At 47.2% G+C, this 14,527-nt stretch overlaps 2 protein-coding genes across 4 annotated transcripts in view; one reads left to right on the forward strand and one right to left on the reverse strand.

The window, feature by feature from the left end:
• The window catches only part of MED1 (mediator complex subunit 1), a 36,283-nt gene extending 33,934 nt beyond the window's left edge, over positions 1 to 2,349 (reverse strand). For both annotated transcript variants that reach the window (XM_066627945.1, XM_066627946.1), the window contains exon 1: positions 2,164 to 2,349. In XM_066627945.1, the coding sequence (XP_066484042.1) occupies positions 2,164 to 2,191 (28 nt within the window). In that variant the 5' untranslated portion in view covers positions 2,192 to 2,349. The remainder of the gene's footprint in view (positions 1 to 2,163) is intronic.
• Positions 2,350 to 3,817: 1,468 nt separating this feature from the next.
• CDK12 (cyclin dependent kinase 12) overlaps positions 3,818 to 14,527 on the forward strand; it is a 39,677-nt gene continuing 28,967 nt past the window's right edge. For both annotated transcript variants that reach the window (XM_066627805.1, XM_066627806.1), the window contains exon 1: positions 3,818 to 5,959. In XM_066627805.1, coding sequence (XP_066483902.1) covers positions 4,899 to 5,959 — 1,061 coding nt within the window. In that variant the 5' untranslated portion in view covers positions 3,818 to 4,898. The remainder of the gene's footprint in view (positions 5,960 to 14,527) is intronic.

The following is a 14,527-nucleotide window of genomic DNA, read 5'->3' on the forward strand; positions in this document are numbered from 1 at the left end:
AACCACTGTTCACTGGAAATGTGGTTCCCGTTTGGACCACAACCGAGGGTTCTGTCTGGGCACTGCGCAAAGTCCGCCTTGTTTGGAAAACAAGGACACTTTGGGCAGTCACATCTGCTGCCCAGTGTTCCAGAAGACCGTGCAACAGGACATCCGGGCAGACATGACTGCCCAGAGTATTCTGGTCCTCTGAATGAGGAGGACTTTGCTCAGATGGAACCTAAAGGTTCACTCACCAGGTGGAAGGAACAGCCCAAAGCCCAGATCTGGTCCCAGGGCCGGGGTTTGAGCTGCCCTGATCTAGAACTATCTACTACAACTAACAACAGTTCATAAGAGTTTCAGACAGATATTTTTCCTAGACTTGCAGTCCTTTGAAAGGAAGATTCCAGGGACTGAATCTGGCACTTTCGTGCTTCAAAACTCAGCTATGGCTTCTTACCACCAGCCATCTTAGATAACCACTCTCTCTATAGGACAACAGAAGATATCTCCCTCTATCACACAAGGAACATAAGCAGTTGAGAGACAACTGGATGACCACTACTGGGAGTAAGAACTGAATGACCTTCTGGGTTAGATCCTGCAGTTCAGTTCTTTGAACACAAAGGGAAGAACAAACTTCCAGCTTCTGTTATTGGACTAGCCCTCAACCCTCTGAACATCTCCTCTCTCTTGGAGATTAGAGAACTCTAAATTCCCATTTCAAGTTCTGGATGCTTCTTCTAGCCCCTTTACAACCAGATGGTATTACCCTTCAAAGACTAAATTGATATGTCAAAAAACCAATGAATGTGGCACCACACCTTTAGCAAAAAAAAATCACTACAGTTTGATTTGTTAGGAGGAAAGGAAACAAGGACTGCTTAATCTGCAGCAATCAGGGCAAACCTGGCAGCACAGAAAGGTTTCACCTGCTGGCCACCTGCCATAATTGCAGGAATACATGACATAATTAGTGACTCAAACAGCACTGGACCATGCATGTCTCCAAACATTACTACAGGAAATAAGATGGCTTTGGTGTTTCCATTTCTTTTAAATAAAACTGAACTGAACGCAGCATTCGAAGACAAAAGTCAACGAGTTGCTCAGTCAGTTAGTCACATATAGAGGAACTTCATAAAACCTTTTGTTGTTGTCCTAATAAGATTAATTTCCTTAGAAAAAATACTTAATCATTAATGACATAAGAATGTAAGAAAAGATCTGTTGGATCTGCCTAAAGACCCAACTAGTCCAGCTTCCTGTATCCAACAGTGGCCCATCAAATGTCTCAGGGAGCACACAAGACAACAAGAGACTTGCATCCTGGTGCCCTCCCTTGCACCTAGCATTCTGAGGTAGCCTGCTTCTAAAACCAGGAGGTTACAAAGACCCATCACGGCTTGTAACCTGTGACGAACTTTTCCTCCAGAAATTTGCCCAGTTCCCATTTAAAGGCATCCAGGTCAGACACCATCACCACATCATGTGGCAAGGCATTCCATAGACTATTGACATGCTGGGTAAAAAAATATTTTCTTTTGTGTGTCCTAACACTTCCAACACTCAATTTTTAGACCAGATAATAGTAGACTAGTCTGACTGGAGCAGTCTTTATTGTTTTAGATGGAACATATGCCCAACTGTAGATGTGGTGTTAGTTAAACAGAGCAAAACAAGATAAAGGTTTGTTCCTTTCTAACTTTTCTTTATCTTTCTTAGGAAACCCAGAAGGAGAATGCCCAGAGGCGCCTCCACATGTTCCCACTCCGTTCTGTCTCCCCACCTGAAATTCTTTCACCTTGACACCCCTTACTCAATCCAAGGAGAAAAGAGGTGACTCAGCAATCCTGACTTCCCCCTCCCAGATCCTCTCTGAGTGAGGACATTTTCTAACTCTTCCTGCCAGGGACGTGCAGAGGGTGGGGAGGCAGGTGAGGGAGAGCCTCTCCACTGGAGTCCTTCAAAAAGCACCTCACATGGCAGGGGCGCTTTCAAAAGACCCCAGTGGGCTCTGTCTCTCAAGGGACCCCAGTGGGGAGGCTCTGCCTCCCCACCCACCCCTTTCCTGCTCCCTTGCCCAGGAACTGGTCGAGCCTTTAACTCCCAGAGCAGGTGCAATGGAGAGAGGAGGCCAGAACTGCTCTCCTCCTCTCGCTCCCCCGCCGTGTCACTCACCCTCGGGGCCCCCCTGGGCCGCCTTCATCCCTCAGGGAGTGGGGTGAGGGAGGGGCCACCAGCCGCCCCCCTCCACCGTCCCTCATGGGGGGGAAGCGCCACCGCCTCAGCCAGGCCCCCCTCCCGTCCCGGAGCAGGAGATTCAGGCAGCAGCTGGCCCCAGAGATGCTACTTCGCCATAACCGCCATCCCGAGCAGCCACGAAAACACGCGAGATTTCCCTTCTTCTTCTCGCGGGATCCGGAGAACGTCCAAAGGCCCCAGAGGAAGTGCAATAAGGAGATCCCAGGAAGGCAGCCAACCGGACGTCCGCGAGAGTTCGGGAAGTCTCGCGAGATTTGGAAGATCTTTCTTATTTTAAAGGACGCACGTTGTGGCCCTGGAGGGGAGGGAGGGGCTGTTTTGTTTCTTGGGTTTGAACACAGAGAGCCCAAGCCTATGCTTGTCTACTCAGAAGGAAGTCCCATTCGAGTCAGTGGGGCTTGTTCTCAGGAAAGTGTGCATAGCTTTGCAACCTTGGAGCCCAGCCTATGCTTGTCTACTCAGAAGGAAGTGCCATAGTCTTCAGTGGGGCTTACTCTCAAGAAAGTGTACCTAAGTTTGCAGCCTTGGAGGGCTGTCACTTTTTTGGAGCAAGGCTGCAATGCAATCCACACTTCCATGGGAGGAGTAAGGGCCCGATCCTATCCAGCTTTGCAGCACTGATGCAACCCATCTAAAATGTTCCCTTATCTTGAGGAGTCCTCTGGGACTGCCGCACCATCACAGGATGCAGAGCACGCCCTGTTGGCACAGCTGCATCAGTGCTGGAAAGTTGGATAGGATTGGGCCCTAAGTTCCATTGACTATAATAACGGGACTTACTCCTGAGTCAGGGTGACCAGATGCAACAGAGTGCCTCTATAACCTTTGCATAGAAGAGGAAATTTGGGCAGCTGCAGCTCAACATGGAAGGGTCTAAAAAGTTGCACCTGCTAAAATTTCCTCTTCCATACAATGGTAAAGGTAGAGGCCCTCACCCTTTGTATCTGGTCATCCTGCACTGAGTGGACATGCATAACAGTGGGCTCTAAGGGCCCAATCTTCTCCAACTTTCCAGCACCGGTGCAGCCGCAGTGCAGCCCTGAGGTAAGGGAACAAATGTTCCCATACCTTGAGGAGGTCTCGGTGACTGCCTCCCCACCACAGGATGCACTGCACGCCCCATTGGCACTGCTGCACCGGCTCTGGAAAATTGGATTGGGCCCGAAGTCCCATTGACTATAATGGGGCTTGCTCCTGAGTAGGCATGCCTAGCCCTGGACTCAGAGTCCCATTGACTATAATGGGGCTTACTCCTGAGTAGTCATGCCTAGCCATTGAGTTTGTTCACTGAAAGTGCGTTTTTTGCAGGTTGGTTGGCTAAAGTTTTGTTGAAAGAGCGGGGGGGGGGACCCACTTCTCGCGAGACTTCGAATCTTCAAGGCCTGTGCGTGTTTTCGGCCAACCTCTTCTAGAGAGTGGGCAGCCCCGCCCCCTTCGTCCCATCTGCTTGCATAGCGCCGGTGTCGCGAGACTCCCGTCTGCGCGTGCGGCTGCGCGCGTGCGCAGTACGAGAGAGCGAGCGCGCGCGCACGCATGTGCGTGTTCTCGCGGTATTTGGAGAAACAGGAGCAGGTAGAGGGAGAGCTAGAGAGGAGTTGGGGGAAAGGAACCCCGGGAGCCGCGGCAGCGGGGAGAGGGAGGACGGCGGCTACTTTTTCGTGTTCTCGCGAGAGTTGGCGGCTCACCTCTCCCCACCTCACTCTCCTGCCTTCCTCTCCCCCGCCCCTCTCCCCCAACCTGGAAGCGTCGCCTTCGTCTCCGGGAAGTAAGAGGAAGATGGGAAGCCCGGCTTGGGGGCCCCGCTAGAGCGACTCTGGCCCAGGAGGGGGGGCGGCTCCCTCAGTAGGGACTTCTTGGCCCTGCCCCAGGGCCCCCAGGGGGCCTTCCCCCAGCAGCAGGCCACGGGGCGGAGGGAGTGGGCCCCACTCCCCCCCTCTCTCAGGAGCTTCAAGCGGGGTGAGGGGCGAGCACATCCAGCCCCTCTGCCCTTCCAGTGGGGCTCAGGATCTTGGGTTGGTGAGGGGGTGCCCCACTAAGGGGGCCCAGTGCTTAGCTGGGGGTGGGCTTAGAGACCAAGGGGGCACCCCTGCCTCAAAGGACTGGGGGTGAGTGGGGTCCCTTCCCACCACTTTAAACCAAATTTTGTTACTCCTTTTTTGCCTGGAGGGCTCAAAGTCACCTATTGCTAAACTAGGGCTTGGGGGAATCTTAGCCCCATAAGTTTGTCCTCTTGGTGTCCCTACTCTGAAGCAGCAGAGATCTGAGATCAAGGGAGGAGTGGGTGCTTACTCAGGGTCCTAACCACCCACTTTTTCACCCTGCTTTGGACCCAGGGGGCCTTCTAACCAGGGGTGTTTCTTCTCTGTTGGGAGAGTTTGGGAGAGCTGCACCCACAGTGTTAGATTTGTTGCTAAGGCAACTGACCCAAGAGCCCAGGCGTTTTTTGTTTAATCTATTCTTAATAATAGGGTTAGACTCTTATAAGACGACGGAATTCACCCACGTGTAGGAGAAAGAAGAGTGGGTTGAATGTAGGAGAAAGATAACGGAAAAGAAAGCAGCCCTTCCATTGTGGGGGTGGCGGCTGACTTGAGACTTAGTTTGGGGGTTTTGGAGGATTCCCCCCTCTTTTCAAGCACAGTGGAGAAGGAATGCCAAACCCAGAGAGACATGGGGGCAAGAAGGATGCGGGCGGAGGGGGGTCCTTGCATCAAGACGCGATGTCGAGCAGCGGAAGCTCCAACAGCAAAGAGAGGCACCGACTGTCCAAGCACAAACGACACAAGTCCAGGCATTCCAAGGACTCGCCATTGGGAGCCCAAGAAGCAGCAGCACCACTGGGCAGCATGATCAAGCCACTGGTGGAGTACGACGATATCAGCTCTGACTCGGACACTTTCTCAGATGAAGCAGTCCTCAAGCTGGAGCGTAGGGAGAACGATGAGAGAAAAGGGACATCTGAGAGGAGTGACCGGTTACATAGACATCGACATCACCAACACAAGCGTGTCCGTGAGTTGTTAAAGAGCAAGCAAGTAGACAAGGAGAAGAGGTTGGACAGGAACCAAGAATCCTCTGGCAAGTTGAGTTCCGCTAAGGACAGGACATTGGGGGCCTCTAAAAGACAGCATGAGGAGAATGATGACCATTCATCAAAGTCATCCAAGAGCAGTAGTAAGGAGGCCCGGTCAGCTAAATTGCATAAGGAGAAGTCCAGGAAAGAACGTGAGGCAAAATCCGGACATAAAGACCGCAGTAAAAGCCATCGAAAAAGGGATGCTCCCAAAAGCTACAAATCACTGGATAGTCCAAAGCGGAAATCCAGAAGCCCCCACCGCAAGTGGTCTGACAGTCCCAAACAGGATGATAGTCCCTCAGGAGCATCCTACATCCAGGATTATGACCTCAGTCCACCACGCTCTCATACATCCAGTAACTATGATTCCTACAAGAAGAGTCCCGGCGGGTCCTCGCGAAGGCCATCTGTCAGCCCACCCTACAAAGAACCCTCAGCTTACCAGTCCAACATGCGCTCTCCGAGTCCGTATAGCAGGCGACAACGGTCTGTCAGTCCATACAGCAGGAGGCGTTCATCCAGCTACGAGAGGGGAAGTGGGTCATACAGTGGAAGGTCTCCTAGCCCTTTCAATCGGAGGCGCTCCAGCAGTCCTTTTGTTTCCAAGCGGTCGCTGAGTCGAAGTCCTGTTTCCAGGTGCGTGGTCTTTATAATTGGATCAGTTATGTTTTACCTCTTTGGTCCTTGTGTAGCTGAAGGTTTTCATGTCCTAAAGTCACCATTGTATGTTGCTGTTCAATTCAGAAAAAGAGTTCCATTATTCATTGGTTGTATGACTCAAGATAAAAAACCTTTTTTGTTTATCTTGCACCATTAACTTGGTAATTATGCTTGCTCTTCTGATTTGAGGAACTGAGGTTGAAAGGAAGCCAAGTCCTGTAGTCTAGTAAGATCATGACTGAGCTATAATTTGGGTCCAGTCTCTAAAATTGCAATCCAGTGCAGTCTCTAGGACCATAGTTGGTGCAGTGGTTTATTAGACTTTGTGAAAGTACAGATCTGGGAGATGTGTACAGAACAGACAAGACGATAGGTACATTTATTGAAGCCAGCTTATTTTGATTAAATATGCATGTTTTAGTGCAATCCTTGACAAGTCTACTCAGAAGTAAGCACAATTTAGTTTAATTATTCCCAAGTAAGTCTGTATTGAATTGTAGCCTTAGGTTGCAGATCGGTTCACACTTTCTTGTGAGTAAGCTAGATAGCACACAGTGGGACTTACTTCAGCGTAAACATGCGTAGGATTGCACTGTTGGAGTAACACCAATTACTTTATTTTGAGTCCAAGTATATTGTGGGCTATTTAGGAAAGTGAATCATGCTGAACACTAGAATTTAAACACTGCTGGATTAGGCCAAAGGCCCATCTAGTCCAGCTTCCTGTATCTCACAGTGGCCCACCAACTGCCCCAGCGAGCACACAAGACAACAGGCACAACCTGCGTCCTGGTGCCCTCCCTTGCATCTGGCAATCAGAGGCAGCTTGTCTCTGAAACCAAGAGCTTGCACGTATCTACTATGACTTGTAACCAGTAATGAACTTCTCCTCCAGAAATTTGTCCAGTCCCCTCTTAAAGGCATCCAGGCAAGATGCCATAACTGCTTGTGGCAAAGAGTTCCACAAACTAATTAAGCACATGGTAAGTGCTGAAATCTCAGATTGTTACCTCATTATCTCCGGATCAATTTTGTTATGTTTAACCAACCCTCCTGGTTTCAGAAGCGCTCAAATCCATGTAAATCTGTGATGGATTGTGACTTCTGTAAAAATAAGTTTTACCAAACATAATGGTGTGTTGCGGTACTATAGCCTGTTGTAATCTGAATCTCAAGTTCTGTCTGGAAAGGTTTCCTAGGATATGCTTCTGGGTGGACAAAGGCAATCAGTTCTTTATTACAATTACTTCAGTGGTTCTCACACATTTAGCACCAGGACCCACTTTTTAGCATGAGAATCTGTCAGGACCCACCAGAAGTGATGTCATGACCAAAAGTGACATCATCAAGCAGGACAATTTTTGACTTCCATCAACAGTTGACTGCAGGACAATCCTAGGCTACTATCCTACCCACACTTACCCAGGAGTAAGTCCCATTGACTATCATTGTTCAAAGCTTATACAGAGTAGCCTGTTAAAAGTACAGATCTGTAACATTTCCCCGAATGCAGTCACATACCGTGGTAACATCAAGTCTAATATATCAAAAATAAAATATTGCAATGAATAGGGACCCACCTGAAATTGGCTCACAATTCACCTAATGGGTCCCGACCCACAGTTTGAGAAACACTGCAGTACTCCCTTTTGGCTACAGTTCCTGATGCTTACAAAAGCTATGAGGGAATCCAGGTATAACAAACAGGGCAATCCAATGCATGCCTACTCAGAAGTAAGCCTTTGTGTCCAGTGGGGCTTACTCCCAGGAAAATGTGTATAGGATTTCATCAAAAATCTGTTTAAATTGACATTGGGGGCAATCTGCTTCTATAAATGATTGTCAAAAAATTATTTACCATGGGCCCACCATATCAGCAGGCTTAGCATCCATGAATTTAACCACCTGCAGATTGAGAAACACTGTATTAATTTTTTTTTAGAAAAAAATACTGTACGGCAGTGTTTCTCAGTCAGTGGTATTGGTACCGCTGGTATAACCACGCTGGTGAGGTGGTGTCTGGTGGTGCTTATAGGACCCCCCAGACATCTGCTACCTGGCAGCAAGACAAATGATGGTGATGTGACCAACATCAGAGGTAGACTTGGCTCAGTGGGCAGAGCTTCAAAGCATGCTTTTCACACCCTCTAGAAAGGCTTTCTGTCCACCCTGAGCCTCTTACTGGTGTTTGTCACATCACATCTCAACCCAGAAGTAACTGGCACTGACATCATCACTAGTTACTTCCAGTGGTACTTCCAATAGACAGATCATGCAAAGTGGTAGGCAGGAAATAAATGTTAAGTAGTGCTGCTGTATGCTATTTTTCATCTCTGCGGCAGCACTCCCACAAGACTCACTGACTTCTAGCTGGATCAGAGCAGCTACTGCTGTCCTGAAAAGGCCTGTCAGGCAGCTAGGTAGGAAAACAGAGAGCAAGGAACTGCTCACCAGTGGCAGAGGTTGACAAGGGGATGGGAACATCGCTTCCACCCCTGCAACCGCTGCCCTCTGCTACAGGAGTGGAGCTGCTGCAAAGAGCAACTGCGCCAGCTGCTCTTTCCCTTTATGGAGGACAGCTACTACGGGTGTGGAGGTGGCATCGCCACCCTCTCACCCCCACCAGTGGGGCCACTCCATGGTAGGAAAGAATGGCTGATTGGGCTACTCTTTGCAGCAGCTGCACTCCTGCAGCAGAGGGCAGCGGCTGCGGGGGTGGAAGTGGTGCTGCCATCCCCTTGCCACTCTGTCACTGGTGAGCAGCTCCACACCCTCTGTCTTCTTGCCCGCCGGCTTGTCTTTCTCCCTTTTCAGGATGGTGATGGCTGTTCCGACTCAGTTGCAAGCCAGTGAGTTTCATGGAGGTGCTGCCAAGAATGAGGTTGAGGCACCCCATGCTATCCTGCCCCTCTCCTTCCCTTCCAGTTGGCCCTCTTTATATTGATGAGCGTCCATGAATTTTGGTATCCATGGGGATTCCCAGAACCAAACCCTTATGGATACAGAGGGCCTACTGTACACATAACGTTGAAATAAACCTTGAATTTCTAGTACTCTGCTTGAATCCTTTCTACTCTCTTTTTTTAAAATCACAACCAGTTGGCACCTTTTGTCTTTGTCTTGCTTAGGATGAGTTTGCACTTCATAGTCATCACTTGGTAACCTGAAAGTGTAAACCAAAATTGCTCGTTCTGGATCATTATGGGTCATGTCTGCTGACTACTGACATGGGATCCATAATGAGTTTTTGAGTGTGCAAACTTGACTGATGCTCTTTGTGCTATCCTTGTGTTACATTTAGTCAGCACTAAACAAACGTAACAGTTACTGTGGTTTTGGATGTTGACAGGGTGGCATTGGACAATTTGCAGTCTCTCTGTCTCCGTTTCCCATCTGTACAATGGGAATGTTAATGACCTCCATTGCAGAGTTGTTGGGGAGACGAATGAAAAGATTAGCTAAAAACATTTTGTGCTGGGAAAAAAAGACAGTGATGTTGTTGACTACCATAGTGATCCTTGATAGGTAAAGAGGAGGGAGAGGTAGAAGAATGAGTGCCACAGGAGGATCCTCAATTTGAATACCTTCTCTCCCCCTCCCCAGCTGATAATTACCTTCGAAGCCAGTGATTTTCAACCTTTTTCATTTCACAGCACACTAACAAGGTGCTAAAATTGTCAGGACACACAATCAGTTTTTTGACAATTGACAAGGCACACGACAGTGCTGTCCAGGGGCTTTCATTCCCCTGGATGAAATACCCTAGATTTCATTCCCTTTTCATATCCCTGCTAGTATATGCCATTCCCCCAAACTCCCACGGCACACCTGCAGACCACTAATGGCACACCAATATGCTGTGGCACACTGGTTAAAAATTGCTGTTCTAAGCCCAGAGAAGGAAGGAAGTAAAGATTACCTCTCCTTTCCTCTCAACAGAGGAGCTGTGCACTACACAACCTGGTGTTTAAGGGGTTGGTGTAGGGTTGTAATTGGCAATTGCTTGTCTCCTCCCTCTCAACTGTGAAACTTTCTTCCAAAAGTAAGAGTATTACTCTCTCTTGTGGTGATGCTCATTGGTGGTGTGCAGGTCACATACACCCAATTGCTAAGTGGTCTCTGTGCTATGGACCAGTTGCTCTTATTGTGGTATTGCCAGTGAACAGATGGGGGAAGTCTGAGGCTGAAATAATAATGGCTTGTGAATTCATGGTTAAAGTGAAATTTGAATTGGAGATTTAACAGCTTACGTTCCTAGCCTGTTGTTGTTGCATCATCAGTGCAACTCTCATGGCACAGAGTGAAAAGAAGATCCCTGCCCTGAGAGCTTACAGTCTAGACATCAGCACAAGGGAGACCACAGAAAGAGGGAAGAGTATGGAGGCAGGGGAAGCATAAGTGATTGAGCTTAATTACATTAAGGGAAGAGGACTAAAGCAACCATAGTGACCATAGTGTTTCTCCAAAGTCTGAAACACTAACTTCCACACCAGCTTTCCTCAATATACAGATGTCCAGTTTCACTTTCCATACCTCTGTGGAAGGAGATGCCACCATTTCCTGAGATAGCTTCTTTGCAGTCTAATTGATATTTCAGCCATGAAGCATATTTTGATATCAAGCCTGCATTTGCTGTGTTCCAACTTGAACTCGGTATTTCTTTGCAGTTGCCCAGAGTTGTTCATTGTTGGTCCTGGGCAACAAATTTTAAATGGCACATGCAGGATTGATGAACCCGCTGTTTCCTGTTTGCTAAGAAAGATTTGTTGTCAGAATGTGTCTCCTTGGTACAGAACATCTTCATGTTTAATTGAAAAGGAATTGTTAGTACAAATTGGAGCGATAAACTTTTAGGAAGCTGCCATGAATTGACTTCTTGGTTTGAGCCACTACAGCATACTGAATAGAGTGTAGGACTTGGAAGGGACAATACGAGGAACTGTGTATCAAACATTGTGAAGCTGTTAGAAGGATTCCATTTCTGTTCATTCTTCATGCTGTCTTGTTCAGCTCATTGACTTTACAAAGATCTATTGCTCTTACTTGAATTCTTCTTTTTCAATCCACTTAACACATTTGCATGCACTATTTTCTCACAGCTGTTTAAGAAACTCCTAACTCTTCCTGCTAGAGTAAAGGATAAGTGTAAAAAACAGGTGCCCTTATTCTCAAACTGTTTGCTAGTATTACCAGTTTAGAACCTTTCTCAACAAGGCTGAATTGATATGTCAAAATTGATAGGATCCAGTGTCAGATTCTTAGATGCTTGCTTTATCAGGGCTGTTTTTTCCACCCAATTCCTAGGTGGCAATATCAAGATTCTGAGTGGGGCAAAAGTTTGGGGGCCGTGTGTTTTATGCCAAGTTATGAAAATGTGGTTGCATATCAGCAGTAAAAGGTATCGGTTTCCACGTTGATCCATCTGCTATAGTGCCCTTGCACACAGTTGAGGATTCTGGACCATATTTTAGGACAGTTTCCCAAACTGTGTGCCATAGTAAACTCACAGGGGTGCCACGTAATTCAAGATGGCAGTGCCTGGGAGAGTCAAGCTGGGTTATGGCGCTGCTGTGACAGGGCTCCTTGACTGTGGGGCACCGTGACTGTGGTCAGTGTAGGAACAGCTGCTTTAGGGTGTGCTCTTACATATCATGGGGCAATGCCTGTTGGGCAAGGGTTTACCTTGCCTGACCTGGAACTCTGTAGAAAAGTGGTTCTCAAACTTTTTAGCATTGGGGCCCACTTTTTAAATTATGCTCTCTCAGAACCCATCTGGCTTTATGAAACATAAATATTTCTTTCTAGATCACCATTTTTATTTATAAGTAATTGTATTTTATTTATTAATTTGCATAAAAAACTTGATCCATTTCTTATCATGAGGCAGCCTAATGAGTAGCCTCAATGTTTTAGGAGCTTAGTTATGTGACCCAGCCTTCACCTGCCCCCACTATCTGTCATTGACAGACTTGGGGAAAAAAAAACACAGTAGAGAAAAAAGATGCTTAAACACTTATTTCCCTGTACGGGTAGAGCCTGTTTATCCGCAGAATTTTTATCCAAGGATCTGGCTCAACGTGGGTCCCCCAGAATCCTCTGCTCTGGGCACCTCTGGAGGCTCTTTGGAGGCCCATTGAGGCTGTATGCAGCCTCCACAGGCTTCAGAAAGGTTTCTGGAGGTCCTAGAAGGGCACTTCCGGCTTTTGGGTCAAAACCGTAAGTGACTTTCTAGGACCTTCAGTGGCCTTTCTGAGGCTTGTGGAGGCTGTGCACGGCCTCCACAGGCCTCAGAAAGAAAACCCCTAAAGCCTTGAAAGGCAAAACCTGAAATGCCCTTCTAGGTCTTCCGGAGGCCATTCTGTGGAGACTGCCCATAGCATCCACAGGCCTCAGAAAAGCTCCGGTCTCATTTGGAGTTCAGTGGACCCTGAAATCCACGTGACTTAATTTCATTCAGAATTTGGTATCCTCAAGGGGTCCAGGAACGGAACTATCACAGATAACAAGGGTCCACCTGTATTTACTCAAGCTTGCAAGCTGTAGGAGCTTGGCTATTTGCAGGGCAGTTAGCAGCTATCTGATTTTTAAGTAGCCTCTTTCTGTCACTCGTGTTTTCATTGGAGGCTCTGTGGGACCCACCAGTAATTGGGTCATGACCCACCAAATGGGTCCCAACCCACAGTTTGAGAAATTCTGGGGTAGAATATACCCAGTGTTTTTTCCTGTGGCTGTTGTGAATTCTTGTGAGAAATTGGTAACAGCAAATGAATTGTCTTTCAGGCCACTACTAATCTCTTGTTGTGGAACTCCTGATAAACTTCCCTATAGCAAAGTTCTGGAAATCATTGTTATAGGTGAGGGAAAATCTCTTGACCGTGGGATTTTGAACATTGTTGTAGAAACTTCTGCAGGTCAAAAAAAGAATATGCAAGTGTTTAGCTTGAAGTTCTTCAGGCTTGTCTTTGATAAAAATGTTTTGGGGACTTTGAGCTGTCTTACAGACTGCCAGAAAGAAATAACCATTCAATCTTCCAGTTTACAAGAGTTTGTGATCCTGGTTGCCTAGAAATAATTCCATGGACAACCAAACAAGTGAGGATTTACATATCAAGAGCATCCTTGAATGTATCAGGAGAAAACAGTTTGGAAGCTGTGTGCATGTGAGAGAATTGTCCTGAGCACTGGCAGTCAGCAGCACAAGGGGTGGCACTCTGATTTGTGTCCCAATCAGAGCAGGTTCAAGGAAGTGCCTGAACTTTCTTTGGCAACTGCCTTTTTCTCTTGAGGAAAGCCTGCCTTTATAATGTAGAAGCTGTGAACTCTGACCCAGGGATCTTCAAGAATTCAGCTAGGTATGAAGCTGTGCAAGCAGCTTGAACTGTCTGAAATGGCAGATACGCCTATCATAGTTACTTATTGACAGCTGAATTGGCACACGCATAGTGCAGCTGTAGTAACGGACCTGAAGCTGAATGTAGACCTGCTTACTAAATTGGATGGCATACTCCTAAACTGGTGATGCTTATAAGTGAGTTCAGGGAAGGGAGCCATATGTTGCAGCCTCTGCAAACACCAGATTGCAAGAGTCATTCTGAATTCTAGAAACTAAAACTTTCTTACTCAACAACTATTTTAAAGGTTTCAGTGTTCCTTTTAATGAATTGTTTAGGTTAGAGGGGTGGCATATTTTGCATGCCAAAGGTCTTGGTTTCAGTTCCTGGCATCTCCAGGTAGGGCTGGCCCCTGCCTGAAAACCTGGAGAGCTCCTGTCAGTTAGCGCAGCTCTATATGGTCCAGTGCTTTGACTCAGTATAAGATAGCATCATCTTTTATATATGGCATTTGTATATCACCTCCTGAAGATCTTTGTGATGTTCATAGGCATCTATGCACACAGATATCCAAGTAGAAGCACAAGGGTACATTTCATCTAATTTCCCAGTGCTGGCAAAATTAAGGAGCAGCGTGGGCCCTCAGTCATGGCATTGAGTCTGGACTGTGATACTTTCTTGAGAACTGGGAAGGATCATAGCTCACATTCATTGCAGCATGCCTGAAACTCCAGCCCTGTTGCTGAAGTGTCCAACCATTCTTTAGCTTTTCTAGCACTGAAAGAGAGATGCCCAGCTGCCCTCTGTGGTTATGTGGAGGCTGTTAGGACATCTGTGTTTTAGCACCTGCCTCAGAGGGGCAGCAGCAAGTTTACGATATGAAACCCGAGAGTGATGTTGTCCGAGGTAGAACTGCGCTACTCTTAGATTTCCTTCTTCCCTGTCCTTATAACTCAGGGGTGTTATAACATTATACAGGAGGGCCACATTTTGGCAGGAGGGCCACATAATCTCTCTGACACTGTGTTGGGGGCCATGAAAAAAAGAATTCATTTACATTGCAGTTTTGAATAGATTTACATAAATGAATATATTAGAGATAGAACTTATATGAATGAATGAAGGTCTTGCAATAGCTTAAGGCCTATAAAAGACCTTGCCTAAAGCAAGGCCAGCCTTTCCTTCACTGCCACTGCTATATCACAGATGTGAA

This window comes from Tiliqua scincoides, chromosome 5, assembly GCF_035046505.1.
Source record: "Tiliqua scincoides isolate rTilSci1 chromosome 5, rTilSci1.hap2, whole genome shotgun sequence".
NCBI classification, from domain to species: domain Eukaryota; kingdom Metazoa; phylum Chordata; class Lepidosauria; order Squamata; family Scincidae; genus Tiliqua; species Tiliqua scincoides.